This window comes from Rhipicephalus sanguineus, chromosome 10 (genome assembly GCF_013339695.2).
Source record: "Rhipicephalus sanguineus isolate Rsan-2018 chromosome 10, BIME_Rsan_1.4, whole genome shotgun sequence".
Lineage (NCBI taxonomy): Eukaryota > Metazoa > Arthropoda > Arachnida > Ixodida > Ixodidae > Rhipicephalus > Rhipicephalus sanguineus.
The window spans coordinates 3,433,758-3,454,240 of NC_051185.1; the positions used below are offsets into that span (position 1 = coordinate 3,433,758).

Consider the following 20,483-nt stretch of genomic DNA (forward strand, 5'->3'; position numbering starts at 1 on the left):
GCACACAACGAAAAGAAGTACACGGGACGACGCGCTACTAGCAACTGGAATATTTTTATTCAGGAAAGACATATTTATAACGCAGTGAAAACAAATTTAACCCAACGAGTCGACCAAAAAAACCATATGCTCAGCATGCCTGCGTGAAGTAACGTTGTAGATAGGCTATCTCCCCTTCCTGCAGACTGATAGAGGGGTGACTGATGCAATCCGGCCCTTCTTTCTGGATAAAGAGGGCTTCTATAATCTCCCTCTCCGCGGATCCCCTGTGCCTGTAGATTACAGTTGTCTGCTCAAATGCAGGCTTGCAGCTACCCTGATCGCATCCTGCCGTTTTTTCGCGCCCCTCAGTCATCATGAACAAATACCAACTCGCCCAACTTTTTACTTTACTGAGATGCCTATGCGGTCGAATGCTTGACTGCCACGCAGAATGCTTGCGTCAGGTTCCGACTTGAACCGTGGTTTTTGTTCTCTGCTCAATCTGAATTTTTCGTTCATCGCCAATGCTGCCGACTTCGGCACCGGATTTTCTGCGACTTGGCTCCTCAACGAAGTCGCGTTAAGATTTCCAAATTCTATTCTCGCCGTTCCGGGGCGGTCGCTCGATCTGCCGATTGAGCTCAGTTGGTAGAGCGACCGCCCCAGAAAGGCATTGGTCCCGTGTTCGATCGCAGGACCAGGACGAATTTTTTGCCAACAAGCTTTATTTCTGAGAAATCGTATGGATTTCTGAAAAATCCTTGTGGCTTCGTGCTACAAACATGTAGTTGTCAATTTCTCTTTCTTACCAGCGTTATTGTACATCCTCTGGCGGCCGTTGTCTGGGAGCGATAATAGTGGACTGATCTTTTTAGGAGCTGGCTCGCCAGGTTCTTAATCTGGGGCAATATCCCGCGTCGTAAGCGTAACCTTAGTTCCATATGCGACCGCTACAGGCGCAGCTCGCGCGAAAGAGAAGTCTTCTTCCTCTTGCTCTTCGAGCGTCTTGATGATGACATTAACGCGGGCAAAACCACATATAGCATAGCCAACTGTAGCATGCGCACGCTCGCGCGAAAGAGAAGTCTACTTCCTCTTGCTCTTCGAGCGTCTTGATGATGACATTAACGCGGGCAAAACCACATATAGCATAGCCAACTGTAGCATGCGCACGCTCGCGCGAAAGAGAAGTCTACTTCCTCTTGCTCTTCGAGCGTCTTGATGATGACATTAACGCGGGCAAAACCACATATAGCATAGCCAACTGTAGCATGCGCACGCTCGCGCGAAAGAGAAGTCTACTTCCTCTTGCTCTTCGAGCGTCTTGATGATGACATTAACGCGGGCAAAACCACATATAGCATAGCCAACTGTAGCATGCGCACGCTCGCGCGAAAGAGAAGTCTACTTCCTCTTGCTCTTCGAGCGTCTTGATGATGACATTAACGCGGGCAAAACCACATATAGCATAGCCAACTGTAGCATGCGCACGCTCGCGCGAAAGAGAAGTCTTCTTCCTCTTGCTCTTCGAGCGTCTTGATGATGACATTAACGCGGGCAAAACCACATATAGCATAGCCAACTGTAGCATGCGCACGCTCGCGCGAAAGAGAAGTCTTCTTCCTCTTGCTCTTCGAGCGTCTTGATGATGACATTAACGCGGGCAAAACCACATATAGCATAGCCAACTGTAGCATGCGCACGCTCGCGCGAAAGAGAAGTCTTCTTCCTCTTGCTCTTCGAGCGTCTTGATGATGATATTAACGCGGGCAAAACCACATATAGCATAGCCAACTGTAGCATGCGCACGCTCGCGCGAAAGAGAAGTCTTCTTCCTCTTGCTCTTCGAGCGTCTTGATGATGACATTAACGCGGGCAAAACCACATATAGCATAGCCAACTGTAGCATGCGCACGCTCGCGCGAAAGAGAAGTCTTCTTCCTCTTGCTCTTCGAGCGTCTTGATGATGACATTAACGCGGGCAAAACCACATATAGCATAGCCAACTGTAGCATGCGCACGCTCGCGCGAAAGAGAAGTCTTCTTCCTCTTGCTCTTCGAGCGTCTTGATGATGACATTAACGCGGGCAAAACCACATATAGCATAGCCAACTGTAGCATGCGCACGCTCGCGCGAAAGAGAAGTCTACTTCCTCTTGCTCTTCGAGCGTCTTGATGATGACATTAACGCGGGCAAAACCACATATAGCATAGCCAACTGTAGCATGCGCACGCTCGCGCGAAAGAGAAGTCTACTTCCTCTTGCTCTTCGAGCGTCTTGATGATGACATTAACGCGGGCAAAACCACATATAGCATAGCCAACTGTAGCATGCGCACGCTCGCGCGAAAGAGAAGTCTACTTCCTCTTGCTCTTCGAGCGTCTTGATGATGACATTAACGCGGGCAAAACCACATATAGCATAGCCAACTGTAGCATGCGCACGCTCGCGCGAAAGAGAAGTCTTCTTCCTCTTGCTCTTCGAGCGTCTTGATGATGACATTAACGCGGGCAAAACCACATATAGCATAGCCAACTGTAGCATGCGCACGCTCGCGCGAAAGAGAAGTCTTCTTCCTCTTGCTCTTCGAGCGTCTTGATGATGACATTAACGCGGGCAAAACCACATATAGCATAGCCAACTGTAGCATGCGCACGCTCGCGCGAAAGAGAAGTCTTCTTCCTCTTGCTCTTCGAGCGTCTTGATGATGATATTAACGCGGGCAAAACCACATATAGCATAGCCAACTGTAGCATGCGCACGCTCGCGCGAAAGAGAAGTCTTCTTCCTCTTGCTCTTCGAGCGTCTTGATGATGACATTAACGCGGGCAAAACCACATATAGCATAGCCAACTGTAGCATGCGCACGCTCGCGCGACAGAGAAGTCTTCTTCCTCTTGCTCTTCGAGCGTCTTGATGATGACATTAACGCGGGCAAAACCACATATAGCATAGCCAACTGTAGCATGCGCACGCTCGCGCGAAAGAGAAGTCTTCTTCCTCTTGCTCTTCGAGCGTCTTGATGATGACATTAACGCGGGCAAAACCACATATAGCATAGCCAACTGTAGCATGCGCACGCTCGCGCGAAAGAGAAGTCTACTTCCTCTTGCTCTTCGAGCGTCTTGATGATGACATTAACGCGGGCAAAACCACATATAGCATAGCCAACTGTAGCATGCGCACGCTCGCGCGAAAGAGAAGTCTACTTCCTCTTGCTCTTCGAGCGTCTTGATGATGACATTAACGCGGGCAAAACCACATATAGCATAGCCAACTGTAGCATGCGCACGCTCGCGCGAAAGAGAAGTCTTCTTCCTCTTGCTCTTCGAGCGTCTTGATGATGACATTAACGCGGGCAAAACCACATATAGCATAGCCAACTGTAGCATGCGCACGCTCGCGCGAAAGAGAAGTCTTCTTCCTCTTGCTCTTCGAGCGTCTTGATGATGACATTAACGCGGGCAAAACCACATATAGCATAGCCAACTGTAGCATGCGCACGCTCGCGCGAAAGAGAAGTCTTCTTCCTCTTGCTCTTCGAGCGTCTTGATGATGACATTAACGCGGGCAAAACCACATATAGCATAGCCAACTGTAGCATGCGCACGCTCGCGCGAAAGAGAAGTCTACTTCCTCTTGCTCTTCGAGCGTCTTGATGATGACATTAACGCGGGCAAAACCACATATAGCATAGCCAACTGTAGCATGCGCACGCTCGCGCGAAAGAGAAGTCTACTTCCTCTTGCTCTTCGAGCGTCTTGATGATGACATTAACGCGGGCAAAACCACATATAGCATAGCCAACTGTAGCATGCGCACGCTCGCGCGAAAGAGAAGTCTACTTCCTCTTGCTCTTCGAGCGTCTTGATGATGACATTAACGCGGGCAAAACCACATATAGCATAGCCAACTGTAGCATGCGCACGCTCGCGCGAAAGAGAAGTCTACTTCCTCTTGCTCTTCGAGCGTCTTGATGATGACATTAACGCGGGCAAAACCACATATAGCATAGCCAACTGTAGCATGCGCACGCTCGCGCGAAAGAGAAGTCTACTTCCTCTTGCTCTTCGAGCGTCTTGATGATGACATTAACGCGGGCAAAACCACATATAGCATAGCCAACTGTAGCATGCGCACGCTCGCGCGAAAGAGAAGTCTACTTCCTCTTGCTCTTCGAGCGTCTTGATGATGACATTAACGCGGGCAAAACCACATATAGCATAGCCAACTGTAGCATGCGCACGCTCGCGCGAAAGAGAAGTCTTCTTCCTCTTGCTCTTCGAGCGTCTTGATGATGACATTAACGCGGGCAAAACCACATATAGCATAGCCAACTGTAGCATGCGCACGCTCGCGCGAAAGAGAAGTCTTCTTCCTCTTGCTCTTCGAGCGTCTTGATGATGACATTAACGCGGGCAAAACCACATATAGCATAGCCAACTGTAGCATGCGCACGCTCGCGCGAAAGAGAAGTCTTCTTCCTCTTGCTCTTCGAGCGTCTTGATGATGACATTAACGCGGGCAAAACCACATATAGCATAGCCAACTGTAGCATGCGCACGCTCGCGCGAAAGAGAAGTCTACTTCCTCTTGCTCTTCGAGCGTCTTGATGATGACATTAACGCGGGCAAAACCACATATAGCATAGCCAACTGTAGCATGCGCACGCTCGCGCGAAAGAGAAGTCTACTTCCTCTTGCTCTTCGAGCGTCTTGATGATGACATTAACGCGGGCAAAACCACATATAGCATAGCCAACTGTAGCATGCGCACGCTCGCGCGAAAGAGAAGTCTTCTTCCTCTTGCTCTTCGAGCGTCTTGATGATGACATTAACGCGGGCAAAACCACATATAGCATAGCCAACTGTAGCATGCGCACGCTCGCGCGAAAGAGAAGTCTTCTTCCTCTTGCTCTTCGAGCGTCTTGATGATGACATTAACGCGGGCAAAACCACATATAGCATAGCCAACTGTAGCATGCGCACGCTCGCGCGAAAGAGAAGTCTACTTCCTCTTGCTCTTCGAGCGTCTTGATGATGACATTAACGCGGGCAAAACCACATATAGCATAGCCAACTGTAGCATGCGCACGCTCGCGCGAAAGAGAAGTCTTCTTCCTCTTGCTCTTCGAGCGTCTTGATGATGACATTAACGCGGGCAAAACCACATATAGCATAGCCAACTGTAGCATGCGCACGCTCGCGCGAAAGAGAAGTCTACTTCCTCTTGCTCTTCGAGCGTCTTGATGATGACATTAACGCGGGCAAAACCACATATAGCATAGCCAACTGTAGCATGCGCACGCTCGCGCGAAAGAGAAGTCTTCTTCCTCTTGCTCTTCGAGCGTCTTGATGATGACATTAACGCGGGCAAAACCACATATAGCATAGCCAACTGTAGCATGCGCACGCTCGCGCGAAAGAGAAGTCTACTTCCTCTTGCTCTTCGAGCGTCTTGATGATGACATTAACGCGGGCAAAACCACATATAGCATAGCCAACTGTAGCATGCGCACGCTCGCGCGAAAGAGAAGTCTACTTCCTCTTGCTCTTCGAGCGTCTTGATGATGACATTAACGCGGGCAAAACCACATATAGCATAGCCAACTGTAGCATGCGCACGCTCGCGCGAAAGAGAAGTCTTCTTCCTCTTGCTCTTCGAGCGTCTTGATGATGACATTAACGCGGGCAAAACCACATATAGCATAGCCAACTGTAGCATGCGCACGCTCGCGCGAAAGAGAAGTCTACTTCCTCTTGCTCTTCGAGCGTCTTGATGATGACATTAACGCGGGCAAAACCACATATAGCATAGCCAACTGTAGCATGCGCACGCTCGCGCGAAAGAGAAGTCTACTTCCTCTTGCTCTTCGAGCGTCTTGATGATGACATTAACGCGGGCAAAACCACATATAGCATAGCCAACTGTAGCATGCGCACGCTCGCGCGAAAGAGAAGTCTACTTCCTCTTGCTCTTCGAGCGTCTTGATGATGACATTAACGCGGGCAAAACCACATATAGCATAGCCAACTGTAGCATGCGCACGCTCGCGCGAAAGAGAAGTCTTCTTCCTCTTGCTCTTCGAGCGTCTTGATGATGACATTAACGCGGGCAAAACCACATATAGCATAGCCAACTGTAGCATGCGCACGCTCGCGCGAAAGAGAAGTCTTACTTCCTCTTGCTCTTCGAGCGTCTTGATGATGACATTAACGCGGGCAAAACCACATATAGCATAGCCAACTGTAGCATGCGCACGCTCGCGCGAAAGAGAAGTCTTCTTCCTCTTGCTCTTCGAGCGTCTTGATGATGACATTAACGCGGGCAAAACCACATATAGCATAGCCAACTGTAGCATGCGCACGCTCGCGCGAAAGAGAAGTCTTCTTCCTCTTGCTCTTCGAGCGTCTTGATGATGACATTAACGCGGGCAAAACCACATATAGCATAGCCAACTGTAGCATGCGCACGCTCGCGCGAAAGAGAAGTCTACTTCCTCTTGCTCTTCGAGCGTCTTGATGATGACATTAACGCGGGCAAAACCACATATAGCATAGCCAACTGTAGCATGCGCACGCTCGCGCGAAAGAGAAGTCTTCTTCCTCTTGCTCTTCGAGCGTCTTGATGATGACATTAACGCGGGCAAAACCACATATAGCATAGCCAACTGTAGCATGCGCACGCTCGCGCGAAAGAGAAGTCTTACTTCCTCTTGCTCTTCGAGCGTCTTGATGATGACATTAACGCGGGCAAAACCACATATAGCATAGCCAACTGTAGCATGCGCACGCTCGCGCGAAAGAGAAGTCTTCTTCCTCTTGCTCTTCGAGCGTCTTGATGATGACATTAACGCGGGCAAAACCACATATAGCATAGCCAACTGTAGCATGCGCACGCTCGCGCGAAAGAGAAGTCTACTTCCTCTTGCTCTTCGAGCGTCTTGATGATGACATTAACGCGGGCAAAACCACATATAGCATAGCCAACTGTAGCATGCGCACGCTCGCGCGAAAGAGAAGTCTTCTTCCTCTTGCTCTTCGAGCGTCTTGATGATGACATTAACGCGGGCAAAACCACATATAGCATAGCCAACTGTAGCATGCGCACGCTCGCGCGAAAGAGAAGTCTTCTTCCTCTTGCTCTTCGAGCGTCTTGATGATGACATTAACGCGGGCAAAACCACATATAGCATAGCCAACTGTAGCATGCGCACGCTCGCGCGAAAGAGAAGTCTTCTTCCTCTTGCTCTTCGAGCGTCTTGATGATGACATTAACGCGGGCAAAACCACATATAGCATAGCCAACTGTAGCATGCGCACGCTCGCGCGAAAGAGAAGTCTTACTTCCTCTTGCTCTTCGAGCGTCTTGATGATGACATTAACGCGGGCAAAACCACATATAGCATAGCCAACTGTAGCATGCGCACGCTCGCGCGAAAGAGAAGTCTACTTCCTCTTGCTCTTCGAGCGTCTTGATGATGACATTAACGCGGGCAAAACCACATATAGCATAGCCAACTGTAGCATGCGCACGCTCGCGCGAAAGAGAAGTCTACTTCCTCTTGCTCTTCGAGCGTCTTGATGATGACATTAACGCGGGCAAAACCACATATAGCATAGCCAACTGTAGCATGCGCACGCTCGCGCGAAAGAGAAGTCTTACTTCCTCTTGCTCTTCGAGCGTCTTGATGATGACATTAACGCGGGCAAAACCACATATAGCATAGCCAACTGTAGCATGCGCACGCTCGCGCGAAAGAGAAGTCTACTTCCTCTTGCTCTTCGAGCGTCTTGATGATGACATTAACGCGGGCAAAACCACATATAGCATAGCCAACTGTAGCATGCGCACGCTCGCGCGAAAGAGAAGTCTACTTCCTCTTGCTCTTCGAGCGTCTTGATGATGACATTAACGCGGGCAAAACCACATATAGCATAGCCAACTGTAGCATGCGCACGCTCGCGCGAAAGAGAAGTCTTCTTCCTCTTGCTCTTCGAGCGTCTTGATGATGACATTAACGCGGGCAAAACCACATATAGCATAGCCAACTGTAGCATGCGCACGCTCGCGCGAAAGAGAAGTCTACTTCCTCTTGCTCTTCGAGCGTCTTGATGATGACATTAACGCGGGCAAAACCACATATAGCATAGCCAACTGTAGCATGCGCACGCTCGCGCGAAAGAGAAGTCTTCTTCCTCTTGCTCTTCGAGCGTCTTGATGATGACATTAACGCGGGCAAAACCACATATAGCATAGCCAACTGTAGCATGCGCACGCTCGCGCGAAAGAGAAGTCTTCTTCCTCTTGCTCTTCGAGCGTCTTGATGATGACATTAACGCGGGCAAAACCACATATAGCATAGCCAACTGTAGCATGCGCACGCTCGCGCGAAAGAGAAGTCTACTTCCTCTTGCTCTTCGAGCGTCTTGATGATGACATTAACGCGGGCAAAACCACATATAGCATAGCCAACTGTAGCATGCGCACGCTCGCGCGAAAGAGAAGTCTACTTCCTCTTGCTCTTCGAGCGTCTTGATGATGACATTAACGCGGGCAAAACCACATATAGCATAGCCAACTGTAGCATGCGCACGCTCGCGCGAAAGAGAAGTCTACTTCCTCTTGCTCTTCGAGCGTCTTGATGATGACATTAACGCGGGCAAAACCACATATAGCATAGCCAACTGTAGCATGCGCACGCTCGCGCGAAAGAGAAGTCTACTTCCTCTTGCTCTTCGAGCGTCTTGATGATGACATTAACGCGGGCAAAACCACATATAGCATAGCCAACTGTAGCATGCGCACGCTCGCGCGAAAGAGAAGTCTACTTCCTCTTGCTCTTCGAGCGTCTTGATGATGACATTAACGCGGGCAAAACCACATATAGCATAGCCAACTGTAGCATGCGCACGCTCGCGCGAAAGAGAAGTCTTACTTCCTCTTGCTCTTCGAGCGTCTTGATGATGACATTAACGCGGGCAAAACCACATATAGCATAGCCAACTGTAGCATGCGCACGCTCGCGCGAAAGAGAAGTCTTCTTCCTCTTGCTCTTCGAGCGTCTTGATGATGACATTAACGCGGGCAAAACCACATATAGCATAGCCAACTGTAGCATGCGCACGCTCGCGCGAAAGAGAAGTCTTCTTCCTCTTGCTCTTCGAGCGTCTTGATGATGACATTAACGCGGGCAAAACCACATATAGCATAGCCAACTGTAGCATGCGCACGCTCGCGCGAAAGAGAAGTCTTCTTCCTCTTGCTCTTCGAGCGTCTTGATGATGACATTAACGCGGGCAAAACCACATATAGCATAGCCAACTGTAGCATGCGCACGCTCGCGCGAAAGAGAAGTCTTCTTCCTCTTGCTCTTCGAGCGTCTTGATGATGACATTAACGCGGGCAAAACCACATATAGCATAGCCAACTGTAGCATGCGCACGCTCGCGCGAAAGAGAAGTCTTCTTCCTCTTGCTCTTCGAGCGTCTTGATGATGACATTAACGCGGGCAAAACCACATATAGCATAGCCAACTGTAGCATGCGCACGCTCGCGCGAAAGAGAAGTCTTCTTCCTCTTGCTCTTCGAGCGTCTTGATGATGACATTAACGCGGGCAAAACCACATATAGCATAGCCAACTGTAGCATGCGCACGCTCGCGCGAAAGAGAAGTCTTCTTCCTCTTGCTCTTCGAGCGTCTTGATGATGACATTAACGCGGGCAAAACCACATATAGCATAGCCAACTGTAGCATGCGCACGCTCGCGCGAAAGAGAAGTCTTCTTCCTCTTGCTCTTCGAGCGTCTTGATGATGACATTAACGCGGGCAAAACCACATATAGCATAGCCAACTGTAGCATGCGCACGCTCGCGCGAAAGAGAAGTCTTCTTCCTCTTGCTCTTCGAGCGTCTTGATGATGACATTAACGCGGGCAAAACCACATATAGCATAGCCAACTGTAGCATGCGCACGCTCGCGCGAAAGAGAAGTCTACTTCCTCTTGCTCTTCGAGCGTCTTGATGATGACATTAACGCGGGCAAAACCACATATAGCATAGCCAACTGTAGCATGCGCACGCTCGCGCGAAAGAGAAGTCTTCTTCCTCTTGCTCTTCGAGCGTCTTGATGATGACATTAACGCGGGCAAAACCACATATAGCATAGCCAACTGTAGCATGCGCACGCTCGCGCGAAAGAGAAGTCTTCTTCCTCTTGCTCTTCGAGCGTCTTGATGATGACATTAACGCGGGCAAAACCACATAGCATAGCCAACTGTAGCATGCGCACGCTCGCGCGAAAGAGAAGTCTTCTTCCTCTTGCTCTTCGAGCGTCTTGATGATGACATTAACGCGGGCAAAACCACATATAGCATAGCCAACTGTAGCATGCGCACGCTCGCGCGAAAGAGAAGTCTTCTTCCTCTTGCTCTTCGAGCGTCTTGATGATGACATTAACGCGGGCAAAACCACATATAGCATAGCCAACTGTAGCATGCGCACGCTCGCGCGAAAGAGAAGTCTTCTTCCTCTTGTTCTTCGGGCGTCTTGATGATGACATTAACGCGGGCAAAACCACATATAGCATAGCCAACTGTAGCATGCGCACGCTCGCGCGAAAGAGAAGTCTTCTTCCTCTTGCTCTTCGAGCGTCTTGATGATGACATTAACGCGGGCAAAACCACATATAGCATAGCCAACTGTAGCATGCGCACGCTCGCGCGAAAGAGAAGTCTTCTTCCTCTTGCTCTTCGAGCGTCTTGATGATGACATTAACGCGGGCAAAACCACATATAGCATAGCCAACTGTAGCATGCGCACGCTCGCGCGAAAGAGAAGTCTTCTTCCTCTTGCTCTTCGAGCGTCTTGATGATGACATTAACGCGGGCAAAACCACATATAGCATAGCCAACTGTAGCATGCGCACGCTCGCGCGAAAGAGAAGTCTACTTCCTCTTGCTCTTCGAGCGTCTTGATGATGACATTAACGCGGGCAAAACCACATATAGCATAGCCAACTGTAGCATGCGCACGCTCGCGCGAAAGAGAAGTCTTCTTCCTCTTGTTCTTCGGGCGTCTTGATGATGACATTAACGCGGGCAAAACCACATATAGCATAGCCAACTGTAGCATGCGCACGCTCGCGCGAAAGAGAAGTCTTCTTCCTCTTGCTCTTCGAGCGTCTTGATGATGACATTAACGCGGGCAAAACCACATATAGCATAGCCAACTGTAGCATGCGCACGCTCGCGCGAAAGAGAAGTCTTCTTCCTCTTGTTCTTCGGGCGTCTTGATGATGACATTAACGCAGGTAAAACCACATTTCCTCGATTTCTTCGACCACACGTTCGACCACACGTTCGGCCGCAGCTGCAAGGACTGCGATCGCTTGTTGTTCGACAACAACCTGACCGCAATCGCTACTATAAAAACGTGTGACGTCTTTATATGAAAGTAGAGGAACTGTATGAAGCATTCACGGTTAACCCGATTATCTCCGAGCCAACTCCTCAATCGTCGTTCACTTCGTGGAGATGCCGTGATTTTTTTTTCTTACAGTGGTACGGTTTAGTGCATAACGATATTCCTGATAACGAAAACGTCGGTTTCAAAGTACCAGCAACTGAGCTCACTCTAAGCCATGCCACAAGGCAGCAAGTGTCACGAATGATGACTTTGGCGCAGAGACGTGACCGACGGCGTGACCAATCACCTGTACCGACTGCGCAACGAGAGCTTCGGCCTGGACCTCGTCGCGCTGAACCTGCAGCGTGCTCGGGAGCACGGCGTCCGACCCTACGTCGACTACTTCTACTTTTGCACGGGCGTTAACCTGACGTCGTTCGATGCGCTCAAGCAGTACATGGACAGCGACTCGGTCGAGAAGTACAAGGTGTTGTACAAGTAAGCACACATTGGATTCATTTTCACCTCACTTTCATTTGCCATGTTCCTAATGTCTTGAAATATACTGAGTATGTGCAGCGCAATGGTACGAAGACAAGAGAAGACACACAAACGACATAGACTGGCGCTGACTTCCAACTGATTTATTGAAAAGCACGAAGCCCGCTTTTATGCATGCGCACCTGTTAGCAACAACTCAAACGCATCATCGGGGACCATACAAAACCTTCATCTCTTTGTCACTTAGATAAACACTTGGCGTACTTACACACCTGATACCAGATTTCTTAATGTGAGCTGCCTCGATTATTTCTCTTTCTGTTTTCGTTTTTGCATGCTTTATAAACGTCGCGCGATCAAAGTGCGGGGTGCATTTACACTTGTTGCAGTGATCTGCAAGATGTCCGCCTGATTCGTTTTTTACATTCAAAAATTGCTCACGTGCTCTGATGTTGAAACATCGGCCCGTCTGCCCAATGTACTCTTTTCCACAGCTGAGTGGTATTTTATATACCACGTGAGTCACACAATCGGTGTAACGGTGAACATGCTTCTTCGTGCAGGATTTTTTCTTTTCTTTGGTGAGCATAGGGCAAATCTGGCCTAACTTACATGGCGCAGAAAACACCACTTTGACGTCAAGTGTGCAACAAGTGTAAATGCACCGCGCACTTTGATCGCGCGACGTTTATAAAGCATGCAAAAACGAAAACAGAAATCGAGGCAGCTCACATTAAGAAATCTGGTATCAGGTGTGTAAGTACGCCAAGTGTTTAAGTGACAAAGAGATGCAGGTTTTGTGTGGTCCCCGATGATGCGTTTGAGTTGTTGCTAACAGGTGCGCATGCATAAAAGCGGGCTTCGTGCTTTTCAATAAATCAGTTGGAAGTCAGCGCCAGTCTATGTCGTTTGTGTGTCTTCTCTTGTCTTCGTACCATTGCGCTGCACATACTCAGTATATTTCAAGACATGTACGAACTCGCCCATCAACGGATCCTTCTTCCTAATGTCCTCAGTATATGCCGGATTTTCGTACTCGTGAAGCCAGCTTTTGTAAGGCACGTTGAACAGCCATTTAGTTCCGTGTGACAGTTGACTGTGCAAGATCTTTGAAACCTCGAAAAGCGCCAGAATCGGTAATGTGCAAACGTACAATACACGTTCAAAATTTTCCATTGAGGAACGAGCGTAAGCAGGCCACGTATATACAAGGCGCCGCAGCTAACTAGCCAGAGCTTCGAAATATAGCTCAACAGAATGCGTTGGCGGGCTAGTTGGTGGGAATCCATAGTGCCTTTTTAGCGCAAACTTACACCACAAGAAAGAAGACAGAACAAGAAAAGCACTTCAAAATATGCCGACGCACTTTACGACGACGCGACCAAATGCACGTTGGTGACTTATTGCATGAAGTAAGTCACACTATTCTTTTGTGTACCGCCTAATTGCTTAATTAGGCAAGCTGAATTAACTAACTTCTAGTGCAACGAAGCTAGGGAAAAGAAATGCCAATTAGAATGTTGTAGATCGTTTAGCGAAACGTCTGATTAGACAGTAAACAGTTATAGTTTAGCGTTAGCGTAATAGCGGGGGTTAAGGGCATAGCGTTACCTAAAGCCCCTCCATGCGTTTTCCGCCGGGGCTTTAGCGTTACCTAAAGCCCCTCCATGCGTTTTCCGCCGGCGGCAGCAGACGCGATGGAGGGGCTTTAGCGTTACCGTGCCGGCAACGTTTGTTGCGGACAGCGCGTTTTAGTTTAGCGGGATAGCGTTTACGTGCCCAAGCTGTGGCGGTGGCGTCACCTAGTGGAGGGTGAACGCATGAAAAAAAAGTGAAAAGAAATAAAACCGAGAATTCTCGCCTGTATCCCCGCACGCCGCAATATTGCTACTTCTTTAGTAACAGTAAACGTAAATAAATATGAACTATGCACCAAGAGCGAAAATTTTTGTGTCGCAGATTTGTTTACACCGATCTTCTAGTTAGGCATAGAGACGTTCGAAATGGGAAGCGATCTCAAAAACTACGCTGACTTATCCGTAATACTCTGTCGTCGAAGCTACCTGAAGGCAAGCTAAGCCATTTTACACAGTTGTTTGCTACGAAAGAAGTGGGTCGTCCACATCAGCGCTAAATTCAGTTCGAAGCGGGTGTCCATAACCGCCGCCATGTTTTACGTACACTACGTTAACCACGCAAACACGGTAGCGCTAAATCTGAAAAATAGCGTGCGTACGGTAAACGCTATGGGTCGTTTAGCGTGCTGCGCATGCGCATTTCGTTCCCGCTATTCCGCTAAGCCTGCTATTCCGCTAACCCCGCTAAACTATAACTGTCTAGTTTCTCACTTTTCGTTTATTAATTATTAGTGTTCTTGTGCTTCTTGCGGATGTCCGCGAAATAAAAAATAATAATAAGTATACCACGTGACATACCCGCTCGCGCGCCGTAATTGCGGTGCTCCATAGCGTTCCGCCTGCAAACAACCGTAGTATTCGGCCACGTGTGCGGCGGCTTAAAAGGCGACAGGACAGTGGCTGCGCGATGACGAACCCGTTGCTTCAAGCGATAACTGCTCAGTCTTTCTGGCGCCCAAGGCGCGAAAGCGTCGCATGTGCACCTCATGAGAACCTGGTGCGCCCAGTGAAGGGGCACGGAAAACGACTTTCCCAGCAGCGGATAAACCTATCCAGAAAGTGCAGTCGTTAAGGTCTTACACGTCAAGAGGCTTGGCGAGACCTGGAGATAAACCTGAGCGAAATGTCGCATCAATGGCGTTATTTTGGCGTCACCGTACTAGTGACGTCACGATGATTTCATTGCACGACGTTATGATGGTGGCGTTCTCCAAAGCCCGACTGCTCTTAAATCTGCTCAGGTTGAACCCCTATTTTTCCTTATTATCAGAGACGTCCGGGACGTGGACCTTTTCACTGCCGGCATATCGGAGTTCTCGGTGCCGGGTGGAATAGTGGGGCCCACGTTCTCCTGCATTCTGGGCCACATGTTCCAGAGGCTCAAGTACGGCGACCGCTTTTACTACGAGCACGGATCACAGGCCGGATCACTGACCTCAGGTACAACGCCATTTCCAGCGTTCATTAAAGAGCGCATATTTTCGGACACCGGGCACTGAAAGCACACGAATAGCGGCTCGTAGATCGCTCTGCCGCAGGCCTAGAAGGTTTTGCGAGGAAAGTTTTGTAACTTATACGCAGATAATATCACGTACAGGCTGTCAGCATCAAAATCACATGTCGCAAGTAAGAAATAGGACCTTGATTATGACGTACGTGTACACTGGTACGTGTTCGCTAGGTTCTTCGACCAAGAGCAAGAAACAAAAGTTGGGCATGCACTTGACGGCGAAAACGTGCTGCACTCTCGGTAGTGCATTAATAAGTTAAACAGTCGGCACAACTTGGGCATCGGCTTCATTGTGAGAGGCACGCATTAAAGATCATTCTGCACCTCACGCACTGCCACCACCATGTCGTGTGATGACGTCACAAGCAGCAGCTGGCTTGGAGAAGGTCACGCAGGTTTTTGTACGGCTTCATTCACCTGCCATGTCACCGCGCAACTTAAGGCCTTAAATATCCTCCAAGAGCAACTCTTCTTTTTATTTCCGACATAGTTAAGGCATAATATTTGTCATGTATATTTCTACTAAATGTGCGCCGTTAGGCCGGTGTTGTGTATGAAGTGAAGAAGTGTCTTGTGGAATGTGTTGTCATATATCCGTCGGTCATAACTGTTTCTGTCACTGTAGCGAAGGCCAGCTTGCAGGAGATGACGGCTCCCAAGAGCAACCCCAGCTGGTAAAAGCGCATAACCATTGCGTGGTTTTTCCTTTCCGACCTTTCGTAAGATACCTTGCAGCAAAAACGCGGAAAGAAGTTTCGTTCCTGTGGTACAACGAATGTGATTGATTTGGATAGCGTAAAAAGTCCTGTCCATTGAATATAGGTTCTTCGAAAATGTCGCGGCATGTGGTGGGTTCCTACAGCTGCACCACTACCGAAAAGGAAGCAGTCCTCAAGGAGAGGTCCACGATCAGCTCTCAGAGCAGCGTGTACATCAATTTATCAGCGGAAGGTGTCGTCGTTGCAACGCGGTGTTCGGAGGATGTATGCTAAAAAAAGCATTATCATGCTCTTTGCCTTAATGCCGAACCTGTGGGAGAAGATATTCTTGAATTTTGGATCGTCTGTGCCGCATACATAAAAAATTCACCCCACCTCCCCGAAGGGAATCGTGAGGAAATGCGAATGCATTTGGCGTTTCACAGCAGCTTCCCGAGCACGGAGTTAGGCGTCGGCAGCTCGCTTCAGGCGCTTGCGTTCGGCATCACGCGCTCTTCGCTTCGCAGCCTTGTCTTCCACGTCAGCCATCTCGCGTCAGCGAAAGCCGGCGAATGGGTCGAGAGAGAGTAGAGAGCGCGCTCCGCTCCATTTATATACGCTTGCGAGCAAGCGAACGGGAGAGTGGTGGTGGTGGTGGTAGCGGTTTGAAGAGGAAAAGGCGCCTAATTTCTGCAGCCCGGTCGGGAGCACGGCGCAGCGCCTGGAGAGTGGGGCGCCCGCCGAGAGGAGAAGCGCCGAAGCACGCGCCTACCCTCGCCCACACTCTCCCACACACGCGGGAGCTCCGCCGAGCTCCCGCGATGCGAGCGCCCTCACGCGCCCGAGCGCGCTCCTCCTCTCCACTCGCTCTCCGCTGATCCGCCCGCACCACCTGCTTCGGTTGCTAGGGGCAAGGAGGAGCGCGCGCGCTCGCAGCTGTTGCTATGAGAGAGGGGGGCGGGAGCGGAGAGATCGCGGACGCCGCGCGGCGCCTGACATAGCTCGACTAAGAAATGCATTCGCATTTAAAAGCTGCGCCTTACTGGTGCGAAGAGTGAGGAAGCGGCGGAGCTGGTTGCCTCACTTCTCTTTCCCCCACCTCCTTGCTTTTTTGTGTTTCTTTCTCTCTCTCTTCCCTCTTGCTTCTCTCTCTCTGTACTCGTCTCCTTCTTCCCTTTCTTTCTCCCTACCATTCTTTCTCTCTCCCTCTCGGTACTCGTTCTCTCGCCCAAGAGTTATTGCGTCAAGCAGAAGAGGACGAAGAAGGCGCGTGCCGGTTCATGATGGTGTCGCAACACGGCATACCGAAAAGCTCAACAGCCCCACTGTAAAAATGGTCAGACGCGCGATTTGCGTCCACGTTCGACGCCCACATTGCGAATAACGCGGCGAGAACTGTAAAACAGGTTGGCAAATGTAGTCCGGCAGCTCTGGCAGGCAGCTGCTTATAGTTGCCGAGTGCTAAGACGCGTTATCTATAGGCGACAGATCGTTTCGGAAAATATATGCGTCCACACCTGTGAAACACCGGCTACATATACGACTGAAAACATGTCGCACCAGTCTGCTCATTATGTTGTATACTTCTGTACAGTAAGCTGCTCGACAAATATGTACTGTTATGTTCAATTAATACCCTGAAAAATCAGTTCAGCCGTATGAATTCATTTTGTGTGATGATGCTTTTATTTGAAGAAGTTTAACAATGCCTGGTGGTCGACAACTGCTCACTTTCTTAAAATTATATTGTGTTAGCTTCATACCGCCTGCAAGGTTTTGAAGCCGATACACGGCGTACCATTACGAAAGGCTACGAAAATTGCAGCTAGTAACTGTCACTAACGATATCGCTACTAACTGCAGTTGCTAACACGGCGGTAGCGTATGTGACAAGCAGTTAGCAACCAATTCTAAGTGATGAAAGGAAAAATTGGCATCCAGCCGTTTGTAGCACAGAGATACAAATAAATACACGCGAATATCTCATACAGTGAAGCTTCCTACTGACGAGAAATTTGACTGCATGGTGCGGGGATCGAACCCGGGACCTATGCGGGGCTGTTGCTGTAGACTTCTTTTAGCTAGGGAAGGGTGGATGTCCCCTGCCCTGTGGGATTGCGCAAAACTGATTTGCGTGTAGGATGCGCATTCGAACCCGATGGAGGCGAAATGCTAGAGGCCCGTGTGCGATGTCAGAGAACGGTCGAAATTATCCGGAACCCTCAACAACGACGTCTTTCACAGCTTGAGTCGCTTAGTGACGTTAAATCCCATCAAGCAACCAACCAACCTGAACTGATTTGTCATGGCAATTTAACCACAACCTTTTCTTTCTGTGTTATGAATGCAGGTCAACTTAATGAGATTCGACGAATATCCTTTGCAAAGATCATCTGCGAGAACACAGGCGTGCTCTCGGTCACTCCAAACGTGTTTCGACCCAGTGGTGTTGGGTGAGTGAGTCGGAATGTAACACACTAACTCTGGCCTTCGTTTTAACAGCGTCACCAGAAGTTGCACGCACCGCTGCTCCGTGTAAAGGCCCATTCGCACCTGCGACTAGCACATGTCGCGTGACCTAGTCGCAAAGGGACGCACGCTGCTCGACTGCAGTCACAAACCTCGGAGCCAATCAGATGCGCAGGAACAGGGAGCCGGCTTATCCTGCGCTGAGCAGCCGCGAAATCGGTGTGCCGACGGATGCACTGGCACATGAGTCGCGTTTTGGTCGCCAGTCGCAAACGGTCGCGCGACCAGCACTAGTCGCAGCTGTGAATGAGCCTTGACTGCTTTGAACGCCTCGTATGTCGCTATGAGCCCAATATTTTTCTTTCAATCTTTATAGCACCGTATCGCGTGATCCTGCCCATTATTTTCTGTGCCGACTAAACTTTATCGCCTTGCTCACTTCTCCTATGGCGAGTTGGGCATACAGCGGGGCTCGCTTGTTCTATGCTGAAGTCACTTTGTAAGCCACTAAGAATAAAGTACGTTGGTAAATGGAAATGTTCTGAAACTGCCATTGTCGCCTTCGCAGTTTGAGTAAGAAGGAATCGCAGTTGTGGAAATTGTGACTGTTTTTTTTTTTTTTTTCAGAAATCAGCAGACGCCGTGCTTCTTCCTCCCAGACACGAACTACGCGTTATGGGCGTAAAAACCTCTACACCAGCCGCATACAGCACGAATTGTATTATAATTGGAATAAATGTTTTGAAAACGGTGACATTTGAAATCACTTTTGCTCGACGTGCTTTATTCTGTCGCCGGAGTATAGATGCTGCTTTTCCGAACACATTGCTATTAATGTGGCTTGTCATTATTAGGCCTTTTAAGGTTCATGACTGAAAATGATTCGACGTCAGCGTGAACACGACTAAGATACCAAACACCTGTGCTGAATAATCGCGCACCGCGGGTGAGAATTAAAGTTAACCAAATGTGAATAAATGCGAATTCAAGTAGTAAGTGCATTCAAGTGAGTAGAAATGACAGTTGTGTGTATTACTGCTGTTTTCTTCCGAAAAGAATGTACCGATGAAACACCAAAAAAAAGTTAATTTTTTTTTTGCTCGATTTTTTTTTTTTTTTGTTGCAACACAGCGCCTGTCCAGTGCTTGCAAATAAGTACAACACAGGTACAACCATAGGTCGGCAAAAAATGTGGAGCTCACTCTGACTCACTCATGGAATATATTTTGCCTTTAGAGCTCATTCGGATTCAGACTCACCAAAATTTCCTCAGCCGGACTCACATCGGACTCAAACTCACCAAAATAATGCTCACTCGGACTCGCTCAGACTCACGGCTCTATCTGAGTCCAAGTGAGTCTGAGTGAGTCGACTCATGAGTCCGTCAGCGTATAATTTACTTTTTTGACCATAGTGTCAATGTTCTTTAACATCAATATCTCGCATATTTGGTGCCCTACTTGGCGCCTTTTGATCTCGAACCTTCAAATATGAGTTGTCAGCCGTTGAAATCCAGTAAGGACATTTTTATTGAAAGTGGTGACTCACACGAGATATTTTTATCAAGAACTTCCTGTGAATGAGCTTACTATGGGGAGGTCAAACTGCCCCCCTCCTCCTTCTACGTAACTCACTCCTCTGATTAATAAATATTGAGCTGGCGTATGAACGCTAGTGCTTTGAAGTATGTGGGAGTCCGTGGCGGTATAAAATGTTAGCCGACATAAGGCTGGTAGTAATGCTGAAGTTGTGTAGATAGAACCATAGGTAGGCAAAGAAGCGTGGAGCTCACTCAGACTCACTCAAGAAATATATATTGCGCTTAGGGCTCACTCGGACTCAGACTCACCAAAACTTCCCTCTACCGGACTCACTCGGAGTCGGACTACCTAAAAATGTTTCTCAACCGGACTCACTAGTACTCAAGCTCACCAATATATTACTCACGCAGACTCGCGGCTCATCTGAGTGTGAGTGAGTCCGAGTGAGACGAAGTACTTTTAAAAACTTGCAGCAAAATAACGAAAGGCCTGGTGAAGGGGGGGCATCAGCTTTGCTCTTTAGACGGCTTTCACGTAGTGGAGCTGTCTTAACAGCAGAGCTGTTTATGGAAGCCGTAAACCGCGAACAGAAAACTATCATTATCATCATCGTGAACCGGCACGCGCTCTCTTCTCTATCTTCTGCTTCGCTCACAGAACACGTGCGCCGATTTGTCCAGCGCTAATAACTTTGATGGATGAGAACAAGTACAGAGAGAGAGAGAAATTGTAGACGCA

The 20,483-nt window shown here is 49.0% G+C and overlaps 1 protein-coding gene across 1 annotated transcript in view; it reads left to right on the top strand.

Annotated features, from left to right (window-relative positions):
* The window catches only part of LOC119372305 (chorion peroxidase), a 59,951-nt gene extending 40,986 nt beyond the window's left edge, over window positions 1-18,965 (top strand). The window contains exons 10-13 of the mRNA XM_037642779.2: window positions 11,669-11,887; window positions 14,798-14,967; window positions 18,086-18,188; window positions 18,832-18,965. Coding sequence (XP_037498707.2) covers window positions 11,669-11,887; window positions 14,798-14,967; window positions 18,086-18,188; window positions 18,832-18,889 — 550 coding nt within the window. The 3' untranslated portion in view covers window positions 18,890-18,965. The remainder of the gene's footprint in view (window positions 1-11,668; window positions 11,888-14,797; window positions 14,968-18,085; window positions 18,189-18,831) is intronic.
* The last annotated feature ends 1,518 nt before the right edge of the window (window positions 18,966-20,483 follow it).